Raw genomic sequence first — 24,655 nt, forward strand, 5'->3', positions numbered from 1 at the left:
GTCCTTTCGATCCCAGAAAAACAAGCGGGGAAAAGGAGGGTCTTTTCTGTCAAGAGGCAGAGGCAGGGGAAAAAGGCTGCAGCAAACAGCAGGTTCCCAGGAACAAACGTCCTCCCCCGCTTCCTCTTCCAAGTCCGCCGCATGACGGTGGGGCTTCACAAGCGGAGCCAGGTACGGTGGGGGCCCGCCTCAGGAATTTCAGCGATCAGTGGGTTCGCTCACAGGTGGATCCCTGGATCCTTCAAATAGTATCTCAGGGATACAGGCTGGAATTCGAGGCGATTCCACCCCGCCGTTTCCTAAAATCCGCCTTGCCGATTGCTCCCTCAGACGGGGAGGCAGTGTTAGCGGCAATTCACAAGCTGTATTCCCAGCAGGTGATAATCAAGGTACCCCTACTTCAACAAGGCCGGGGTTACTATTCCACACTATTTGTGGTACCGAAACCGGACGGTTCGGTGAGACCCATTCTAAACTTGAAGTCCTTGAACACATACATAAAAAAATTCAAGTTCAAGATGGAATCGCTCAGGGCGGTTATTGCAAGCCTGGACGAGGGCGATTACATGGTATCCCTGGACATCAAGGATGCTTACCTGCATGTCCCCATTTACAATTCTCACCAGGAGTACCTCAGATTTGTGGTACAGGATTGCCATTACCAATTCCAGACGCTGCCGTTTGGACTCTCCACGGCACCGAGGGTATTTACCAAGGTTATGGCGGAAATGATGATACTCCTTCGAAAAAGGGAGTTTTAATTATCCCATACTTGGACGATCTCCTAATAAAGGCACGATCCAAGGAACAGTTGTTAGTGGGAGTAGCACTATCTCAGGAAGTGCTGAGCCAGCACGGTTGGATTCTGAATATCCCAAAGTCACAGCTGGTCCCCACGACACGTCTAATGTTCCTGGGAATGATTCTGGACACGGCCCAGAAAAAAGTGTTTCTCCCGGAGGAGAAAGCCAGGGAGTTGTCTTCTCTAGTCAGAGACCTCCTAAAACCAAAACAGGTATCGGTGCATCACTGCACGCGGGTCCTGGGAAAGATGGTAGCTTCTTACGAAGCAATTCCATTTGGCAGGTTCCATGCCAGAATCTTTCAGTGGAACCTGTTGGACAAGTGGTCCGGATCGCATCTTCAGATGCATCGTTTAATAACCCTGTCTCCACGAACCAGGGTGTCTCTTCTGTGGTGGCTGAACAGTGCTCATCTTCTGGAGGGCCGCAGATTCAGCATACAGGACTGGGTCCTGGTGACCACGGATGCCAGCCTACGAGGCTGGGGGGCAGTCACAAAGGGAAGAAATTTCCAGGGACTATGGTCAAGTCAGGAGACTGCCCTTCACATAAATATTCTGGAACTAAGGGCCATTTACAATGCCCTAAGTCAAGCAAAATCCCTGCTCCTACACCAGCCGGTGCTGATCCAGTCAGACAACATCACGGCAGTCGCCCATGTGAATCGACAGGGCGGCACAAGAAGCAGGACGGCGATGGCAGAAGCCACAAAAATTCTCCGATGGGCGGAGAATCATGTACTAGCACTGTCAGCAGTGTTCATCCCGGGAGTGGACAACTGGGAAGCAGACTTTCTCAGCAGGCACGACCTCCACCCGGGAGAGTGGGGACTTCATCCAGAAGTCTTCCAAATGATTATAAATCAATGGGGTCGTCCACAGGTGGACATGATGGCGTCCCGCATAAACAAAAAACTAGAGAAGTATTGCGCCAGGTCAAGAGACCCTCAGGCGATAGCGGTGGACGCCCTAGTGACACCGTGGATGTACCGGTCAGTGTATGTGTTCCCTCCTCTACCTCTCATACCAAAGGTACTGAGAATAATAAGAAAGCGAGGAGTAAACACGATTCTCGTGGTTCCGGATTGGCCAAGAAGAGCGTGGTACCCGGAACTTCAAGAGATGATCTCAGAGGACCCTTGGTCCCTGCCGCTCAGACAGGACCTGCTACAGCAGGGCCCCTGTCTGTTCCAAGACTTGCTGCGTTTGACGGCATGGCGGTTGAACGCCGGATCCTGAAGGAAAAGGGCATTCCGGAGGAAGTCATTCCTACGCTTATTAAAGCCAGGAAAGATGTTACGGCAAAACATTATCACCGCATATGGCGGAAATATGTTGCATGGTGCGAGGCCAAAAAGGCCCCAACAGAGGAATTTCAACTGGGTCAATTTCTGCATTTCCTGCAAGCAGGAGTGAATATGGGCCTAAAACTAGGCTCCATTAAAGTACAGATCTCGGCTCTGTCGATTTTCTTTCAAAAGGAACTAGCTTCAGTACCTGAAGTTCAGACATTTGTGAAGGGAGTGCTGCATATTCAGCCCCCATTTGTGCCTCCTGTGGCACCGTGGGATCTCAACGTGATGTTGAATTTCTTGAAATCACATTGGTTTGAGCCACTAAAAACCGTGGATCTGAAATATCTCACGTGGAAAGTGGTCATGTTATTGGCCCTGGCATCAGCCAGGCGAGTGTCAGAATTGGCGGCTTTATCATGAAAAAGCCCTTATCTGATTTTTCATATGGATAGGGCAGAATTGAGGACTCGTCCCCAGTTTCTCCCTAAGGTGGTGTCAGCGTTTCACCTGAACCAGCCTATTGTGGTGCCTGCGGCTACTAAGGATTTGGAGGACTCCAAGTTGCTAGACGTTGTCAGGGCCCTGAAAATATATGTTTCCAGGACGGCTGGAGTCAGAAAATCTGACTCGCTGTTTATCCTATATGCACCCAACAAGCTGGGTGCTCCTGCTTCTAAGCAGACTATTGCTCGTTGGATTTGTAGTACAATTCAGCTTGCACATACTGTGGCAGGCCTGCCACAGCCTAAATCTGTCAATGCCCATTCCACAAGGAAGGTGGGCTCATCTTGGGCGGCTGCCCGAGGGGTCTCGGCTTTACAACTTTGCCGAGCAGCTACTTGGTCAGGGGCAAACACGTTTGCAAAATTCTATAAATTTGATACCCTGGCTGAGGAGGACCTGGAGTTCTCTCATTCGGTGCTGCAGAGTCATCCGCACTCTCCCGCCCGTTTGGGAGCTTTGGTATAATCCCCATGGTCCTTACGGAGTTCCCAGCATCCACTAGGACGTTAGAGAAAATAAGAATTTACTCACCGGTAATTCTGTTTCTCGTAGTCCGTAGTGGATGCTGGGCGCCCATCCCAAGTGCGGTCTATCTGCAATACTTGTACATAGTTATTGTTAACTAAATCGGGTTATTGTTGAGCCATCTGTTGAGAGGCTCTATCGTTTCATACTGTTAACTGTGTTTCATATCACGAGTTGTTCGGTGTGATTGGTGTGGCTGGTATGAGTCTTACCCGGGATTCAAAATCCTTCCTTATTGTGTACGCTCGTCCGGGCACAGTACCTAACTGAGGCTTGGAGGAGGGTCATAGTGGGAGGAGCCAGTGCACACCAGGTAGTCTAAGATCTTTCTAGAGTGCCCAGCCTCCTTCGGAGCCCGCTATTCCCCATGGTCCTTACGGAGTTCCCAGCATCCACTACGGACTACGAGAAACAGAATTACCGGTGAGTAAATTCTTATTTTAACACCCCCCATTGATCAATGGGTGGCAGCTCGTGCCCAGTATATGGATAAAATGTAAAAAATGAAGTGCAATAGAGCGCCTACTGGTGTTTATCAAGATTCTGGATTTATAGAATTTCTATGTAACCAGTTCACCATGTGAAAAGTGCAAAATGTAAGTTTAAGAAGGATTGACTTAGCTTCCTTGGGAACAGCTTCAGTCTGATGACGCTTTTAGGACATGTAAAACAGAAATAAAACCAACATAGTGTGTACTGTTTGTTTATAATTCAATGTTTAACGCTTTAGGGACCTTGCTAGTCCCAATATAGATAAATAATCTGGATGATATGTACTAATTCCAGTACACAAGGGCTGAACAAATTTATAAAACAAGAAATTTTAATATAACAAATCCTGAAGTAAATGTAGGTAGCACACGTACAAAAATAAAATTGTATAAACAGCTTATCTGTCCACAAACGGAATCACCAGGTGAGCAGCAGCCCAATTCTATTAGTGAATATTAAAATGTCCTGAAGCAAATGCAGGTAGCATACGTACAAGATATAAAAATTAATACAGCTTATCTGTCCATTCAGAGAAGTCATGGGTGAGTCATAAGTCCCGGTCCCGACGCGTTTCGTCCTGTGGCATAGGACTTCATCAAGGGGATCCCCTTGATGAAGTCATATGCCACAGGACGAAACGCGTCGGGACTAGAGATGAGCGCCGGAAATTTTTCGGGTTTTGGGTTCGGTTCCGCGGCCGTGTTTTGGGTTCGACCGCGTTTTGGCAAAACCTCACCGAATTTTTTTTGTCGGATTCGGGTGTGTTTTGGATTCGGGTGTTTTTTTCAAAAAACCCTAAAAAACTCCTTAAATCATAGAATTTGGGGGTCATTTTGATCCCAAAGTATTATTAACCTCAAAAACCATAATTTCCACTCATTTTCAGTCTATTCTGAATACCTCACACCTCACAATATTATTTTTAGTCCTAAAATTTGCACCGAGGTCGCTGTGTGAGTAAGATAAGCGACCCTAGTGGCCGACACAAACACCGGGCCCATCTAGGAGTGGCACTGCAGTGTCACGCAGGATGTCCCTTCCAAAAAACCCTCCCCAAACAGCACATGACGCAAAGAAAAAGAAAAGAAAAAAGAGGTGCAAGATGGAATTGTCCTTGGGCCCTCCCACCCACCCTTATGTTGTATAAACAAAACAGGACATGCACACTTTAACCAACCCATCATTTCAGTGACGGGGTCTGCCACACGACTGTGACTGATATGACGGGTTGGTTTGGACCCCCCCCAAAAAAGAAGCAATTAATCTCTCCTTGCACAAACTGGCTCTACAGAGGCAAGATGTCCACATCATCATCCTCCGATATATCAACGTGTACATCCCCCTCCTCACAGATTATCAATTCGTCCCCACTGGAATCCACCATCTCAGCTCCCTGTGTACTTTGTGGAGGCAATTGCTGCTGGTCAATGTCTCCGCGGAGGAATTGATTATAATTCATTTTAATGAACATCATCTTCTCCACATTTTCTGGATGTAACCTCGTACGCCGATTGCTGACAAGGTGAACGGCGGCACTAAACACTCTTTCGGAGTACACACTTGTGGGAGGGCAACTTAGGTAGAATAAAGCCAGTTTGTGCAAGGGCCTCCAAATTGCCTCTTTTTCCTGCCAGTATAAGTACGGACTGTGTGACGTGCCTACTTGGATGCGGTCACTCATATAATCCTCCACCATTCTTTCAATGGGGAGAGAATCATATGCAGTGCCAGTAGACGACATGTCCGTATCCGTAATCGTTGTCAGGTCCTTCAGTCCGGACCAGATGTCAGCATCAGCAGTCGCTCCAGACTGCCCTGCATCACCGCCAGCGGGTGGGCTCGGAATTCTGAGCCTTTTCCTCGCACCCCCAGTTGCGGGAGAATGTGATGGAGGAGATGTTGACAGGTCGCGTTCCGCTTGACTTGACAATTTTCTCACCAGCAGGTCTTTCAACCCCAGCAGACTTGAGTCTGCCGGAAAGAGAGATCCAAGGTAGGCTTTAAATCTAGGATCGAGCACGGTGGCCAAAATGTAGTGCTCTGATTTCAACAGATTGACCACCCGTGAATCCTTGTTAAGCGAATTAAGGGCTCCATCCACAAGTCCCACATGCCTAGCGGAATCGCTCCGTGTTAGCTCCTCCTTCAATGTCTCCAGCTTCTTCTGCAAAAGCCTGATGAGGGGAATGACCTGACTCAGGCTGGCAGTGTCTGAACTGACTTCACGTGTGGCAAGTTCAAAGGGCATCAGAACCTTGCACAACGTTGAAATCATTCTCCACTGCGCTTGAGACAGGTGCATTCCACCTCCTATATCGTGCTCAATTGTATAGGCTTGAATGGCCTTTTGCTGCTCCTCCAACCTCTGAAGCATATAGAGGGTTGAATTCCACCTCGTTACCACTTCTTGCTTCAGATGATGGCAGGGCAGGTTCAGTAGTTTTTGGTGGTGCTCCAGTCTTCTGTACGTGGTGCCTGTACGCCGAAAGTGTCCCGCAATTCTTCTGGCCACCGACAGCATCTCTTGCACGCCCCTGTCGTTTTTTAAAAAATTCTGCACCACCAAATTCAAGGTATGTGCAAAACATGGGACGTGCTGGAATTTGCCCATATTTAATGCACACACAATATTGCTGGCGTTGTCCGATGCCACAAATCCACAGGAGAGTCCAATTGGGGTAAGCCATTCCGCGATGATCTTCCTCAGTTGCCGTAAGAGGTTTTCAGCTGTGTGCGTATTCTGGAAACCGGTGATACAAAGCGTAGCCTGCCTAGGAAAGAGTTGGCGTTTGCGAGATGCTGCTACTGGTGCCGCCGCTGCTGTTCTTGCGGCGGGAGTCCATACATCTACCCAGTGGGCTGTCACAGTCATATAGTCCTGACCCTGCCCTGCTCCACTTGTCCACATGTCCGTGGTTAAGTGGACATTGGGTACAACTGCATTTTTTAGGACACTGGTGAGTCTTTTTCTGACGTCCGTGTACATTCTCGGTATCGCCTGCCTAGAGAAGTGGAACCTAGATGGTATTTGGTAACGGGGGCACACTGCCTCAATAAATTGTCTAGTTCCCTGTGAACTAACGGCGGATACCGGACGCACGTCTAACACCAACATAGTTGTCAAGGCCTCAGTTATCCGCTTTGCAGCAGGATGACTGCTGTGATATTTCATCTTCCTCGCAAAGGACTGTTGAACAGTCAATTGCTTACTGGAAGTAGTACAAGTGGGCTTACGACTTCCCCTCTGGGATGACCATCGACTCCCAGCAGCAACAACAGCAGCGCCAGCAGCAGTAGGCGTTACACGCAAGGATGCATCGGAGGAATCCCAGGCAGGAGAGGAATCATCAGAATTGCCAGTGACATGGTCTGCAGGACTATTGGCATTCCTGGGGAAGGAGGAAATTGACACTGAGGGAGTTGGTGGGGTGGTTTGCGTGAGCTTGGTTACAAGAGGAAGGGATTTACTGGTCAGTGGACTGCTTCCGCTGTCGGCCAAAGTTTTTGAACTTGTCACTGACTTATTATGAATGCGCTGCAGGTGACGTATAAGGGAGGATGTTCCGAGGTGGTTAACGTCCTTACCCCTACTTATTACAGCTTGACAAAGGGAACACACGGCTTGACAAATGTTGTCCGCATTTCTGGTGAAATACTTCCACACCGAAGAGCTGATTTTTTTGGTATTTTCACCAGGCATGTCAACGGCCATATTCCTCCCACGGACAACAGGTGTCTCCCCGGGTGCCTGACTTAAACAAACCACCTCACCATCAGAATCCTCCTGGTCAATTTCCTCCCCAGCGCCAGCAACACCCATATCCTCCTCATCCTGGTGTACTTCAACACTGACATCTTCAATCTGACTATCAGGAACTGGACTGCGGGTGCTCCTTCCAGCACTTGCAGGGGGCGTGCAAATGGTGGAAGGCGCATGCTCTTCACGTCCAGTGTTGGGAAGGTCAGGCATCGCAGCCGACACAATTGGACTCTCCTTGTGGATTTGGGATTTCGAAGAACGCACAGTTCTTTGCTGTGCTTTTTCCAGCTTGAGTCTTTTAATTTTTCTAGCGAGAGGCTGAGTGCTTCCATCCTTATGTGAAGCTGAACCACTAGCCATGAACATAGGCCAGGGCCTCAGCCGTTCCTTGCCACTCCGTGTGGTAAATGGCATATTGGCAAGTTTACGCTTCTCCTCCGACAATTTTATTTTAGGTTTTGGAGTCCTTTTTTTACTGATATTTGGTGTTTTGGATTTGACATGCTCTGTACTATGACATTGGGCATCGGCCTTGGCAGACGACGTTGCTGGCATTTCATCGTCTCGGCCATGACTAGTGGCAGCAGCTTCAGCACGAGGTGGAAGTGGATCTTGATCTTTCCCTAATTTTGGAACCTCAACATTTTTGTTCTCCATATTTTAATAGGCACAACTAAAAGGCACCTCAGGTAAACAATGGAGATGGATGGATACTAGTATACAATTATGGATGGACTGCCGAGTGCCGACACAGAGGATAACTACAGCCGTGGACTACCGTACTGTACTGTGTCTGCTGCTAATATAGACTGGTTGATAATGAGATGTAGTATGTATGTATAAAGAAGAAAGAAAAAAAAAACCACGGGTAGGTGGTATACAATTATGGACGGACTGCCGAGTGCCGACACAGAGGTAGCTACAGCCGTGGACTACCGTACTGTACTGTGTCTGCTGCTAATATAGACTGGATGATAATGAGATGTAGTATGTATAAAGAAGAAAGGAAAAAAAAACCACGGGTAGGTGGTATACAATTATGGATGGACTGCCGAGTGCCGACACAGAGGTAGCTACAGCCGTGAACTACCGTACTGTGTCTGCTGCGACTGGATGATAAATAATGATATAAAAAACATATATATATCACTACTGCAGCCGGACAGGTATATATTATATAATGACGGACCTGCTGGACACTGTCTGTCAGCAGAATGAGTTTTTTATAGAATAAAAAAACACCACACAAGTCACACGACGAGTGTTTAACTTTTTCAGGCAATCACAATATAGTATACTATACTGGTGGTCAGTGTGGTCAGGTCACTGGTCAGTCACACTGGCAGTGGCACTCCTGCAGCAAAAGTGTGCACTGTTTAATTTTAATAATATGTACTCCTGGCTCCTGCTATAACCTATAACTGCTCCCCAGTCTCCCCCACAATTAAGCTGTGTGAGCACAGTCAGATATTATACATAGATGATGCAGCACACTGGGCTGAGCACAGATATGGTATGTGACTGAGTCACTGTGTATCGTTTTTTTCAGGCAGAGAACGGATTATATTAAATAAAACTGCACTGGTGGTCACTGGTCAGTGGTCAGTCACTAGTAAACTCTGCACTCTCTAGTACTCCTAAGCTCCAGTAAATCAAGTGTCTCTGTCTCAATCTCACTCTCTCTCTTCTAATCTAAATGGAGAGGACGCCAGCCACGTCCTCTCCCTATCAATCTCAATGCACGTGTGAAAATGGCGGCGACGCGCGGCTCCTTATATAGAATCCGAGTCTCGCGATAGAATCCGAGCCTCGCGAGAATCCGACAGCGTCATGATGACGTTCGGGCGCTCTCGGGTTAACCGAGCAAGGCGGGAAGATCCGAGTCGCTCGGATCCGTGTAAAAAAAGCTGAAGTTCGGGCGGGTTCGGATTCCGAGGAACCGAACCCGCTCATCTCTAGTCGGGACCGGGACTTATGACTCACCCATGACTTCTCTGAATGGACAGATAAGCTGTATTAATTTTTATATCTTGTACGTATGCTACCTGCATTTGCTTCAGGACATTTTAATATTCACTAATAGAATTGGGCTGCTGCTCACCTGGTGATTCCGTTTGTGGACAGATAAGCTGTTTATACAATTTTATTTTTGTACGTGTGCTGCCTACATTTACTTCAGGATTTGTTATATTAAAATTTCTTGTTTTATAAATTTGTTCAGCCCTTGTGTACTGGAATTAGTACATATCATCCAGATTATTTATCTATATTGGGACTAGCAAGGTCCCTAAAGCGTTAAACATTGTTTATAATTCAAACAGTACACACTATGTTGGTTTTATTTCTGTTTTACATGTCCTAAAAGCATCATCAGACTGAAGCTGTTCCCAAGGAAGCTAAGTCAATCCTTCTTAAACTTACATTTTGCACTTTTCACATGGTGAACTGGTTACATAGAAATTCTATAAATCCAGAATCTTGATAAACACCAGTAGGCGCTCTATTGCACTTCATTTTTTACATATATATATATATAGAACAAATGAAGAATAGCGCCTGGACCAGTCCTAATTATGACACACTAATAAATTGTTATGGAATTAATTAGAGATATTTGTAACACACCCCATAAGCCCAGTACAGGGGAAATAGATAAAAAATAGAGTGCAATAGAGCGCCTGATAGTGTTTATATATTAAAATATTATTGTATAGCCAGTTCACCCTGTGAGGTATGTAAAGTGAATTTTTAAAAAAAGAACAACTTGGCTCCTTGGAGGCAGCTTCGATCAGATGACGCTTTAGAACATGTAAATTAAGAAACAAAAGAAGAACATAGTGTGTACTGTTTTTACAGAGTTAAAATGCACATAAAACTCTGAAAGTAGGAACCTTGCTGGTCCCAATAGCCATACAGAAGTTTGTCAGAATACAAATAAAAACACAATTTATTATAACAATCCTGACGCAAAGGCAGGTAGCAAACGTACAAGATAAAAACAATTAGGTAGCTTATCTATCCATGTTTGGAAATGTCGTGTAAACAGCAATTTCGTAACCAGAGATTCAATTTAAAATCCTGCAGCAAATGCAGGTATCATACGTACGAGATAAAAACATAAAAACGGCTTATCTGTCCAATGTTAGAAGTATCGGGTGAGCAGCAAATTCCAACGCGTTTCGTCCTTTAGCAGAGGACTTCTTCAATATATATATATATATATATATATATATATATATATATATATATATATATATATACACACATACAATCATATGTATGTTTAGTACATATGTACAGTATATTATGGGTGTGCTACCTACAAGCAAAGTAACACAAGAAACGTTGATAGTATAATATCAAAATGTTCAAGTGGATTTGTTGTGGACTGTCTTTCATCATAATAATAGTAGGCTGCTCAATAGACCTACTGTACCAGCCTAATTGTGTATACATTTTGGTTCATTCAGTACTGCAACAAAGCCTAGAAATCACTGTCAGGCCTCTCTTATGCTCTGTGCTTCCATGCATATAATACACAGGTAATCTGATCTACAATGTGATTACAGACAGAAAAACTTTGTGTATTTGAGGTTACTTTTAAATGCTGTACAAAGTGTGTGTGTGTGTGTGTGTGTGTGTGTGTGTGTGTATATATATATATATATATATATATATATATATATATATATATATATATATATATTCATGATAAATAGATATTCACAGATGAGTGTGTGTATGTTGATCTACTATTAATGTCACATAGTCTTTTTATTCACGTGAATATATTCACGTGATTGTATGTTTTTTTTCTTTTTTATTGATAAAAATGAGATATTAATTGTGCTTAATGTCATAATTTTGTGTCTTTTTATAAGTTAACACAATTAGAATTTTTGGAAAGCTCAACTTAAAGGACCTGGGTCTTTTGTCAACCTTACCTAACTATGTTACTATGTAACTTGTGACATTGTTTGCAATGTCCGTAACTGCAACTCCATTCCACATCCCTGTTTTTAGTGCCAAAGGCAGTTACACAGACATACTACTACCCATATTCTTCTGCTAACCCATTATATTGAGTGTGAATTATATGTGGAATAGCATTCCTCTCTCTAAATGATGTGGAGAGTAGCAGAAGAGACTAGTAGGCAGCAGCTGCATGTATAATAAGGGAGTCTATTTTGATCTTCAGCCTCTTCTTTAAGGCCTCCTAGATTTGTTGCGAGTTGCTAATAATTCCGCAGGTACCCTTCAATTCTTTTTCTGGATCAAGTTATTTTGTTAAATAGTGTCATTAAGACTTGCGCAGAATCTCAAAGATCCTTCCCATTATACAGTAAATGTTTCATAACTTAATGTTGCTTTTTTGGTTGGATTTGTCACATATTGTTTCTTTCTAACAGATTATAGAAAAACGCAGACGAGATCGTATCAATAACAGCTTGTCTGAATTAAGGCGACTTGTGCCGACCGCTTTTGAAAAACAAGTAAGTTATATCCTCAAAGTTTTTTTTTTTTTTCTTTTTGTAGCTATTTTACTGCACCTCTGATGTAAAATTGCTGGTTCTTTTCTAGGCTCATTAAAATAATATTGCATGCGTCCTTATCTGGCACAGATCATGCTTCGCAATTAAATGCTTTGTTGTGGCAAAACCGTTAAAACATAATCCGATCATGAAAGTGAGGAAGAAATGTTTCCAGTCCAGTTGTTGTTTTCCCTGAGGGATAACATCGCTCATGTTCCTCTACAGAAAATATTGTGGTGGTTTTATGACAGAAAGGAACCTATTGTGTTTGTTAAGTGATAAATGTGTATCATGTTCCAAAGGAATTTTTTTTTTTTGGTATTGTATGTTCATTTTTGAAGCATTTAAGGTGGCTGATCAATCATTCCAGCTTTCCTTTTTACTATTCATCAACATATTTAATATTTCTGAGTAAGTATACAGATGGCTATTAAAGTAACAGCCAAAATAATACAACAGAGCAACAACGCTATATAAACTGACACAAATGTTATTTAAAGAATATAACCTGTTTAATATGAACAAAAATGAAAATTTTATAGGGGGTCCGGTCAGACAGGATCCATGCATTCGGGATCCCAGCCATTGGATTCCGACGCCGTAATACCAACATCGGGATCCCAACATTTGAGTCGCAATGTTGGCACAGTTAGGTTACATAATATTAGCAATCATAATGACACTGATTGTTAAAACCCTTGAGATATAGAGCTTGTTTTAAACTGTAGATCTCTACATGTATTTATTGTACGAAGTCCAGGAGGGAAACATTCTCCAAATGAAGAGAAGTAATAGGACACGAGGACATGCACTGAGACTGGAGGGGGGGAGGTTCAGGGGAAATTTGCGGAAAAATTACTTCACAGAAAGGGTAGTGGACAAGTGGAATAGCCTCCCATCAGAGGTGGTAGAGGCTAAGACAGAATAGCAATTTAAACATGCATGGGATAGACATAAGGATATCATTACAAAGAAATAAGGATCAAATAAGGTTAGAGATAAAAATAATGTTTAAAAAAAAAGGGGGGGGGCAGACTAGATGGGCCAAGTGGTTCTTATCTGCCAACAAATTCTATGTTTCTCTGAGATGTAGTTATCGTTCAAGATATAAACATGAACATTATTATGAATATAACCCAGAAATGTATTCGGTTTTTCTGTCCCTTATTATTAGGGTCAGGAGGTAATGGTCACAAAGGAAAAAAATAATCCCAGTGATGTAAATGAATGAAAGATGCCACTCGGCAACAACCCTCTAGCTGCTCTGCACCTTAGTCCCTGCTGTTCCGCCCCAGGCCACAGACACCACGATATAGCCATACATTAGTTCTGGGATCTGTCTGGGTCATTATTGGAGTGATAATTAACGTACGTTTCTTTAATTCAAGTGAAAATCTGCTACTTCCCTGAAATGCTGGAATCTAATGCCGTTAGATTCTAGCTGTACTAGTGGAGCCATGCAACAATTGTTATAAATAAGTCTCAAAGTAATTACTAATAATAAACATAACACATAATACTATACTTGAGACTCATGGCCTGAACCCATGATCCGCATATTATAAATACTGTATTTTCAGATATTGCGATGATATTTGCTTTCTTGGTATTCCTGTATAATAGATATGTTAACATTAGAATTGTTGCCATAACTTAACTATAATGAAACTTTATTTTGCTTGGCAAAGGGCATTCTGCTCCTGTTTGGCAAGCAATTTGCTGCAGGGAGCCTCCCTGAGTAACCTGCAGCAGGGGTTACATTATTCCTCATGAAGTGAGTGCATATGTATGTGGAGGCAGGTAGGAGCATGTTTGGATAGAGTGCTGGACAGGAAACAACTCCCATAGGAGCACATATTATACATGGCTCCAGTGTCCTCTCACTCCATGCTATATGACATGTGCTATAGTGGAGTCGTGCACACAGGATGTTTTTGTCCCTGTTTGTATTTATTTTTATTTTTTTTGAGCCCCAGCAAATTATCCTAATCTTCATATTCTAATTACTATGTTCTCAGTTGTAGTGATAATCGTGACGTTTAACATGTATTATTTACTAATGAGATTTTGCCTACATACAGTAAAACCTACATACAGTACTTGCCACGTGCACTGAAACATCCAATAGGGTCTGACCATTACTGCACGGGACCATTTTAAGGGGTACATTTACTAAGCAGTGATAAGAGTAGAGAAGTGAGCCAGTGGAGAAGTTGCCCATGGCAACCAATCAGCACTGAAGTAACATCTACAATTTGCATACTATAAAATGATACAGAGCTGCTGGTTGGTTGATGGGGAAATTTCTCCACTGGCTCACTTCTCCGCTCTTATCACTGCTTAGTAAATGTACCCCTAAAGCACAAGGTTGTACTGTATCATAGTAACATTAACTCTGCTGAATTTTCTCACAGTAAAACCGGTAGTTAGAACCCAGTTTTATTTACTCTTCTGTAAATCAACAGTATGACGTATATGCATGGGAAAGCTTTACTGACCTATTTGTATTGTTAATATTAATTGCCATATTTATTGATTTTCCCTGGTGAAAATATGTATCGTCCATAGACATATTTGTAGCCAACAGAGAAAGACCCCCCCTTTCAGCGCCTCTAGCCAGCAGCTTGTCTCACCTTCTTGGTGTGCACCTGCACCAATTATCACACACAGACAAAAAGGGAAAAGCTGAGCACACAGCACCGAGCTCCGCAATATGTGGTTATAGAAAACACAGCACAACCTTGGATATTTTAACAGAATAAAAATTACCAAAGCTCCCATGATATCAGGCACACTTCCACGATATCAGTCACACAGTCACCAGCTGGTAGGTTATAGTGGCTGTGTCTCTTCCTTTTCTTATGGAATAAAACTTACTTTAACACCACTTGTAACATTCACCAAAAGGTATCTTTAGTGCTCCGATTTCCCCATCACAGCTCTGGAACTATGGCTCGGCTCACCATACCAGTATATACCAGCGGATATCATGAAAGTAAAGAAGAGGTATAAAGAAATTACCGACCGGGAGTTTATTCCTAAATACAAGGTTTTGTAAAATACAATAACAATAAAATCAGCAATTTAAAAAGCAGACAGTGTGGCCCGTACCCTCCCCTGGGTGAGGCTGTGCGCTACAGCTGAGAAGCCCCGGGATATCTCAACACGTTGTTCTGGCAACAGCCACGGGCATAAGGATGGGTAGTATTCTCTCCGTGTCCTGTCCAAGTCCTACAGCATCAATGCATTTCGGAAGTCCGCCACCTTTCTCACCCAGCCTCACCCAGAGGAGGGTACGGACCACACTGTCTGCTGCTTAAACTGCTGACTTTATTGTTAATGAGATTTTATTCTATTAAAATATCTAAGGTTGTGCAGTGTGTTTTATATAACCACATATTGCAGAGCTCAGTGCTGGGTGCTTTGGTTTTCTTTGTCTGTCCATAGACCTATGCTGCCGTAGATAAATTATCGTGAACAGCGATCAAATATTGGCTTGTCTTTAACTTACATTTCTCCATACTAATAGTATATTATTTAAGTACGTTTTTCCAGATGCATGTGGGTGTTAGACTATTCTGCTGCTATGGACTCTGTAAACAGCTCTTGTCCACTTACAACATGGAATCATTCAGTTTGAAAGCATAGACTGGTGAGATATAGGGCAAGATCAGTCTAGGGAGAAATCAGTGACAATTATTGGCACCCCCATATCGTAAAACATGTCAATGACCTATGAGTGACACCTCTATGTGGTCCGATAAAACCTTTTTGTAAAATCTATTGATGTTTCAATCTTCCATACCTTGCTCTTTCCCTTACTAAATGATCACCGTAATTTCTAGGCATTTTCATTAGAATCTCGTTCAAAACCACATCTTTAAAACAGAACCAAAGCCGGCATTCGTTTCCATGTTACTAGCTCAGATTACTACCTTTTTTGGAAATTGCATTATGAAAATTACAGAATTTTATTGGTTGCTATGGGCAACACCATTTTTTCCTTTGCACCAGTTTTTCAGTGTTTACTTGGTAGTAAAGACACACATGATTAGCCTCAAACATATATACTACAACTCTAGTTTACAGTAAAAAAAACTATTTACCTTGCAATGTAAAGGATTAAAACCTACATGATCCTACACGGCTCAAAAGTTAAAAGACCCTTTAATGGATTTAGGATGTCTGTTTCATACAGCGCTCACTTGATGTGGTTAGACAAGTAAGCATACACAGCATATGGCATGTTTCAGACACTAGTCTCTTGTCTTGCTTCATTTATAGATCGTCTCAGAAATTATGAACCGTATTTTCTTTACGTTATCAGTATCACAATGTGCTAGCTGCAGAAGTTCACATGTAAACCTCGGTACACAATAATTACTACGTATCTCTAATAATAACTAGTTTAGAAATCTAGTATATGTATGTATGTGTGTGTATATGAATGTGTATATAATATGTGTGTGTGTGTGTGTGTGTGTGTGTGTGTGTGTGTGTGTGTAATAAATACATATAGATATATATAAATAACTAGATATATAGACATTTCTAGATATATAGCCATAGATATATTGCATATATAATAAAAAAATGTGTTTTAGAACATAAGTAAAACCAAAAATTAGGGTGCAAATTGGACCTGGGGTTATTGGACTATGATTGCTGCTTCCAACTCTAGGTATTACTGTAACCAACCATACATCAGATACAAGCAAAAAAAAAAATAGGAGTGCTATCGGATCATTAAAACTCGTATTATTAATATTGTTCATATATAATTTATTCTCCAAAATGCTTGGGACCAGAGGTATTTTGGATATTGGATTTTTCTGTATTTTGGAATAAATGCATACCATAATGAGATATCATGGCGATGGGACCTAAGTCTAAGCACAGAATGCATTTGTTTCATATACGTCTTATACACACAGCCTGAAGGTAATTTAATACCGTATTTTTAATAACTTTGTGTATTAAACAAAGTGTGTGTGTATGTATGTATGTATGTATGTATGTATGTATATATATATATATATATATATATATATATATATATATATATATATATACACACACACACACACACACACACACACACACACACACACACACACACACACACACACACACACACACACAGGTAAAATAATAAAATACACAAACTGGACTAGAGTTGAGACATGCTGTTCCAAAATATATAAAAACACCACAACTACTTACTTACTAATTTAAAAGCATATATGGCTACACATAGGCATATTCTTGATCCAGCTACTGACATCTATTCGCTTACTCTTATGTTGTAAACCATTAATACAGAGTGCAACTCCAATTCGTAGATATGCTGGAAAGCATTTAAGCTCCACAGTGCAGTATTTAAATCCAATATGAATGCTTTTAAATTAGTAATTTAGTAGCTGTGGTGTTAAAATAAAAAAATAAAAATAAAAAAATATAAAAAAAAAAAAAATATATATATATATATATATATATATATATATATATATATATATATATATATATATATTATAAATGTTGACATGGTTTTTTTGTTGTTGTTCTTTTATTACTTAGTTTTGGTGTAATTTTCTTGGTATTGGCACGTGGAACCCCAATAAGTGTACCACATCCCCTCGCATGGCTCACTTCGCTTCCCACCCTTCGGGCAAGGTAACTCTCTGCGCTTGGCACAGGTTACAGTTCCCAATCGTAGTTCACATGGATGAAACTCATGTCGACCTTTTGCTGTGTCAATCATAGTCATGCCGACGTTTTATCGTTGTCAACCTATTGACTGTCGACCGAGTAACTGTCTACCTATTGCCTGGATCCTGTCAGCAAGTAGGCATTTATAAGGGGCAGGTTTCCTCTAAGGGGGGGGGTTGCACACGGTGTAGAGATGTGTGCTGAGCGATCTATCACAGACCGCTCAGCACACATCTCTCCCCCAGCTCAGCACACAGCGCGATGTGTGCTAAGCTTGGGGTAGCGGGGGGCCGCTCACTTCACACAGTGCTGAAGTGAGCGACCTGCTAGATTGAGCCTGCATGTAGGTTCAATCTAGCACCGGCGTTAGCGACACACGGGGCCGCGCATTGCTATCGCTGGGGGGCATACACGGAGAGATCCGTGCTTAACTTCTAAACAATCTATTCAGATTGCTTAGATTTTAAGCACGGATCTTTCCGTATGTACCCCCCTTAACGCTCTCTGAAAGCCATATCAAGAGGGGGGTATTGTTCAACTACTGGAAAAAGAAACCAGATAGCACAATAAATTGATTTATCACGCAGAAGAAGTTTCAGTCTTAGACAGAGGCTGTATTTCTCTATCGTCCTAGTGGATGCTGGGGTTCCTGAAAGGACCATGGGGAATAGCGGCTCCGCAGGAGACAGGGCACAAAAAGTAAAGCTTTTTCCGATCAGGTGGTGTGCACTGGCTCCTCCCCCTATGACCCTCCTCCAGACTCCAGTTAGATTTTTGTGCCCGGCCGAGAAGGGTGCAATCTAGGTGGCTCTCCTAAAGAGCTGCTTGGAAAAAGTTTAGCTAGGTTTTTTATTTTACAGTGATTCCTGCTGGCAACAGGATCACTGCAGCGAGGGACTGAGGGGAGAAGGAGTCAACTCACCTGCGTGCAGGATGGATTGGCTTCTTGGCTACTGGACATCAAGCTCCAGAGGGATGATCACAGGTACAGCCTGGATGGTCACCGGAGCCGCGCCGCCGGCCCCCTTGCAGATGCTGAAGTCAGAAGAGGTCCAGAATCGGCGGCTGAAGACTCCTGCAGTCTTCTAAAGGTAGCGCACAGCACTGCAGCTGTGCGCCATTTTCCTCTCAGCACACTTCACACGGCAGTCACTGAGGGTGCAGGGCGCTGGGAGGGGGGCGCCCTGGGAGGCAAATGAGTACCTATAAAGGCTAAAAATACCTCACATATAGCCCTAGAGGCTATATGGAGATATTTAACCCCTGCCTAATTTTTCTAAATAGCGGGAGACGAGCCCGCCGGAAAAGGGGCGGGGCCTATCTCCTCAGCACACGGCGCCATTTCCTCTCACAGCTCCGCTGGTCAGGACGGCTCCCAAGTCTCTCCCCTGCACTGCACTACAGAAACAGGGTAAAACAGAGAGGGGGGGGCACATTTATGGCGATATTTTGATATAACAAAGCAGCTATAAGGGAGCACTTATTATAAGGCTATCCCTGATATATATATAGCGCTTTTGGTGTGTGCTGGCAAACTCTCCCTCTGTCTCCCCAAAGGGCTAGTGGGTCCTGTCTTCGTTAGGAGCATTCCCTGTGTGTCTGCTGTGTGTCGGTACGTGTGTGTCGACATGTATGAGGACGATATTGGTGTGGAGGCGGAGCAATTGCCAAATATGAGGATGTCACCCCCTAGGGAGTCGACACCAGAATGGATGCCTTTATTTATGGAACTACGGGATAGTGTCAACACGCTAAAGCAGTCGTTTGACGACATGAGACGGCCGGACAATCAATTAGTGCCTGTCCAGGCGACTCAAACACCGTCAGGGGCTGTGAAACGCCCTTTGCCTCAGTCGGTCGACACAGACCCAGACACAGGCGATGACTCCAGTGGTGACGGTGACGAATCAACCGTATTTTCCAGTAGGGCCACACGTTATATGATTTTGGCAATGAAGGAGGCGTTACATTTAGCTGATACTACAGGTACCACTAAACAGGGTATTATGTGGGGTATGAAAAAACTACCTATAGTTTTTCCTGAATCAGAAGAACTAAATGACGTGTGTAATGAAGCGTGGGTTGCCCCTGATAAAAAGCTGATAATTTCAAAGAAATTATTGGCATTATACCCTTTCCCGCCAGAGGTTAGGGAGCGCTGGGAAACACCTCCTAGGGTGGACAAGGCGCTAACACGCTTATCTAAACAAGTGGCGTTACCCTCTCCTGAGACGGCCGCACTTAAAGATCCATCAGATAGGAGGATGGAAAATATCCAAAAAAGTATATACACACATGCAGGTGTTATACTACGACCAGCTGTAGCGACTGCCTGGATGGGCAGTGCGGGGGTAGTTTGGTCAGAGTCCCTGATTGAAAATATTGATACCCTGGACAGGGACAATATTTTACTGTCGTTAGAACAAATAAAGGATGCATTTCTTTATATGCGTGATGCACAGAGGGATATATGCACACTGGCATCACGGGTAAGTGCTATGTCCATTTCGGCCAGAAGAGCTTTATGGACGCGACAGTGGACAGGCGATGCGGATTCAAAACGGCATATGGAAGTTTTGCCGTATAAAGGGGAGGAGTTATTTGGAGTCGGTCTATCAGATTTGGTGGCCACGGCTACAGCCGGGAAATCCACCTTTCTACCTCAAGTCACTCCCCAACAGAAAAAGGCACCGACTTTTCAACCGCAGCCCTTTCGTTCCTTTAAAAATAAGAGAGCAAAGGGCTATTCATATCTGCCACGAGGCAAAGGTCGAGGGAAGAGACAGCAACACGCAGCTCCTTCCCAGGATCAGAAGCCCTCCCCGGCTTCTACAAAAGCCTCAGCATGACGCTGGGGCTTCTCAAGCGGACTCGGGGACGGTGGGGGGTCGTCTCAAAAATTACAGCGCGCAGTGGGCTCACTCGCAAGTAGATCCCTGGATCCTGCAGATAATATCTCAGGGATACAGTTTGGAATTAGAGACAGATCCACCTCGCCGTTTCCTGAAGTCTGCTTTACCAACGTCCCCCTCCGAAAGGGAGACGGTGTTGGAAGCCATTCACAAGCTGTACTCTCAGCAGGTGATAGTCAAGGTACCTCTTCTGCAACAAGGGAAGGGGTATTATTCCACTCTTTTTGTGGTACCGAAGCCGGATGGCTCGGTAAGGCCTATTCTAAATCTGAAGTCCTTGAACCTGTACATAAAGAAGTTCAAGTTCAAAATGGAGTCACTCAGAGCAGTGATAGCGAACCTGGAAGAGGGGGACTTTATGGTATCCTTGGACATCAAGGATGCGTATCTCCACGTTCCAATTTACCCCTCACACCAGGGGTACCTCAGGTTCGTTGTACAAAACTGTCACTATCAGTTTCAGACGCTGCCGTTCGGATTGTCCACGGCACCTCGGATCTTTACAAAGGTAATGGCCGAGATGATGATTCTTCTTCGAAGAAAAGGCGTATTAATTATCCCATACTTGGACGATCTCCTAATAAGGGCGAGGTCCAGAGAACAGCTAGAGATGGGATTAGCACTGTCTCAAGAAGTGCTAAAACAGCACGGGTGGATTCTGAATATTCCAAAATCCCAGTTAATGCCGACAACTCGTCTGCTGTTCCTAGGGATGATTCTGGACACGGTTCAGAAAAAGGTTTTTCTCCCGGAGGAAAAAGCCAAGGAGTTATCCGAGCTTGTCAGGAACCTCCTAAAACCAGGAAAGGTGTCTGTACATCAATGCACAAGAGTCCTGGGAAAAATGGTGGCTTCTTACGAAGCAATTCCATTCGGCAGATTCCACGCAAGAATTTTCCAAAGGGATCTGTTGGACAAATGGTCAGGGTCGCATCTTCAGATGCACCTGCGGATAACCCTGTCTCCAAGGACAAGGGTGTCTCTTCTGTGGTGGTTGCAGAGTGCTCATCTATTGGAGGGCCGCAGATTCGGCATACAGGATTGGATCCTGGTGACCACGGACGCCAGCCTGAGAGGCTGGGGAGCAGTCACACAAGGAAGAAACTTCCAGGGAGTATGGACGAGCCTGGAAACGTCTCTTCACATAAACATTCTGGAACTAAGAGCAATATACAATGCTCTAAGCCAGGCAGAACCTCTGCTTCAGGGAAAACCGGTGTTGATCCAGTCGGACAACATCACGGCAGTCGCCCATGTGAACAGACAGGGCGGCACAAGAAGCAGGAGTGCAATGGCAGAAGCTGCAAGGATTCTTCGCTGGGCAGAGAATCATGTGATAGCACTGTCAGCAGTGTTCATCCCGGGAGTGGACAACTGGGAAGCAGACTTCCTCAGCAGACACGATCTTCACCCGGGAGAGTGGGGACTTCATCCAGAAGTCTTCCACATGCTGGTAACCCGTTGGGAAAGACCAATGGTGGACATGATGGCGTCTCGCCTCAACAAAAAACTGGACAGGTATTGCGCCAGGTCAAGAGATCCGCAGGCAATAGCTGTGGACGCGCTGGTAACGCCTTGGGTGTACCAGTCGGTGTATGTGTTTCCTCCTCTGCCTCTCATACCAAAAGTATTGAGAATTATACGGCAAAGAGGCGTAAGAACGATACTAGTGGTTCCGGATTGGCCAAGAAGGACTTGGTACCCGGAACTTCAAGAGATGATCACGGAAGATCCGTGGCCTCTACCTCTAAGGAGGGACTTGCTTCAGCAGGGTCCCTGTCTGTTTCAAGACTTACCGCGGCTGCGTTTGACGGCATGGCGGTTGAACGCCGGATCCTAAAGGAAAAAGGCATGCCGGAAGAAGTCATTCCTACTTTGATTAAAGCAAGGAAGGAAGTAACCGTGCAACATTATCACCGAATTTGGCGAAAATATGTTGCGTGGTGCGAAGATCGGAGTGCTCCGACGGAGGAATTTCAACTAGGTCGATTCCTACATTTCCTGCAATCAGGATTGTCAATGGGTCTCAAATTGGGATCTATTAAGGTTCAAATTTCGGCCCTGTCGATTTTCTTTCAAAAAGAATTGGCTTCAGTTCCTGAAGTCCAGACTTTTGTTAAGGGAGTGCTGCATATACAGCCTCCTGTGGTGCCTCCAGTGGCACCGTGGGATCTCAATGTGGTTTTGGACTTCCTAAAATCTCATTGGTTTGAACCACTAAAAAAGGTGGATTTGAAATATCTCACATGGAAAGTGACCATGCTTCTAGCCCTGGCTTCTGCCAGGAGAGTGTCAGAATTGGCAGCTTTATCTTACAAAAGCCCATATCTGATTTTCCATTCGGACAGGGCAGAACTGCGGACTCGTCCGCATTTTCTCCCTAAGGTGGTATCAGCATTTCATCTGAACCAACCTATTGTAGTGCCTGCGGCTACAAGTGACTTGGAGGACTCCAAGTTACTGGACGTTGTCAGAGCATTAAAAATATATATTGCAAGGACAGCTGGAGTCAGAAAATCTGACTCGTTGTTTATATTGTATGCACCCAACAAGATGGGTGCTCCTGCGTCTAAGCAGACGATTGCTCGTTGGATCTGTAGCACAATCCAACTTGCACATTCTGTGGCAGGCCTGCCACAGCCTAAATCTGTAAAGGCCCACTCCACAAGGAAGGTGGGCTCATCTTGGGCGGCTGCCCGAGGGGTCTCGGCATTACAACTTTGCCGAGCAGCTACGTGGTCAGGGGAGAACACGTTTGTAAAATTTTACAAATTTGATACTCTGGCTAAGGAGGACCTGGAGTTCTCTCATTCGGTGCTGCAGAGTCATCCGCACTCTCCCGCCCGTTTGGGAGCTTTGGTATAATCCCCATGGTCCTTTCAGGAACCCCAGCATCCACTAGGACGATAGAGAAAATAAGATTTTACTTACCGATAAATCTATTTCTCGGAGTCCGTAGTGGATGCTGGGCGCCCATCCCAAGTGCGGATTATCTGCATAAATTGTACATAGTTATTGTTCACTAATTCGGGTTATTGTTGAAGGAAGCCATCTTTCAGAGGCTCCGCTGTTATCATACTGTTAACTGGGTTTAGATCACAAGTTGTACGGTGTGATTGGTGTGGCTGGTATGAGTCTTACCCGGGATTCAAAATCCTCCCTTATTGTGTACGCTCGTCCGGGCACAGTACCTAACTGGAGTCTGGAGGAGGGTCATAGGGGGAGGAGCCAGTGCACACCACCTGATCGGAAAAAGCTTTACTTTTTGTGCCCTGTCTCCTGCGGAGCCGCTATTCCCCATGGTCCTTTCAGGAACCCCAGCATCCACTACGGACTCCGAGAAATAGATTTATCGGTAAGTAAAATCTTATTTTATGTCTGTGTGTGTTTCCAGGGATCTGCAAAGTTGGAAAAAGCTGAAATCCTGCAGATGACCGTGGACCATTTGAAGATGCTACAGGCTACTGGAGGTAAAGGTGAGGCTTTCACTGTCTGCAGTTTTTACACTGTAAAACGAGCATGGAAATCTAAGTAAACATCCCTTTGACAAACACTGGTGGGCGGATCCAGATAAAAGGAGTAGAAATCAATGCTAATGGTAGGATTGAACTCGTGGGAAAGAACTACAGGCACAAAAGAAGCACTTGACCCTGGGCTTGTGTTTGCTTTCATAACACTGTGGGAGTAAAAGCTTCATTCACAGACAGTCCAGCCACAGATTTGTTGGGGGTTTTGCAAAGACTGCGAAAATCTGTTCACAGAGACAAAACAAACACACAAGCATTTGAAAAAACAAATAGGAGGACTGGAGGCCTACAGTTGTACGACGTGTTGTCTGCATATTTAGCAGGAAGTAGGGGAGTTCCATGTATTGCCCATACATTTTTGTGGGGCACAAAGAAGAACAGACTGATGTATTTACAGATGCACAATGACTTTAAAGGAAAATGAGAGCTTCATTGTCCCTGTGCTTATCTCAGCATGGAAATTCACTTCCTGATAACTATCTATGGGCAAAGAGTTTCTTGGTGTGTCTTCATTATTATTTGTAGACCCAGAATAGCTAACATTAAATGGATTAACTCCAGGCTTGTGATTTAGGGGCCTCCCATGTGTCAGTTGGG

At 44.1% G+C, this 24,655-nt stretch overlaps 1 protein-coding gene across 3 annotated transcripts in view; it reads left to right on the forward strand.

Moving 5' to 3' along the window:
- Nucleotides 1-24,655, forward strand: part of HEY2 (hes related family bHLH transcription factor with YRPW motif 2) — a 50,598-nt gene that overhangs the window by 9,543 nt on the left and 16,400 nt on the right. The window contains exons 3-5 of one of the 3 annotated variants that reach the window (XM_063917274.1): nt 11,788-11,871; nt 17,488-17,583; nt 23,926-24,001. In XM_063917274.1, the coding sequence (XP_063773344.1) occupies nt 11,788-11,871; nt 17,488-17,583; nt 23,926-24,001 (256 nt within the window). Of the gene's footprint in view, nt 1-11,787; nt 11,872-17,487; nt 17,584-23,925; nt 24,008-24,655 lie in introns of all 3 variants that reach the window. The other 2 variants (XM_063917273.1, XM_063917275.1) reach the window with 2 other exon arrangements.

Source organism: Pseudophryne corroboree, chromosome 4 (genome assembly GCF_028390025.1).
Source record: "Pseudophryne corroboree isolate aPseCor3 chromosome 4, aPseCor3.hap2, whole genome shotgun sequence".
Classification (NCBI taxonomy): Eukaryota; Metazoa; Chordata; class Amphibia; order Anura; family Myobatrachidae; genus Pseudophryne; species Pseudophryne corroboree.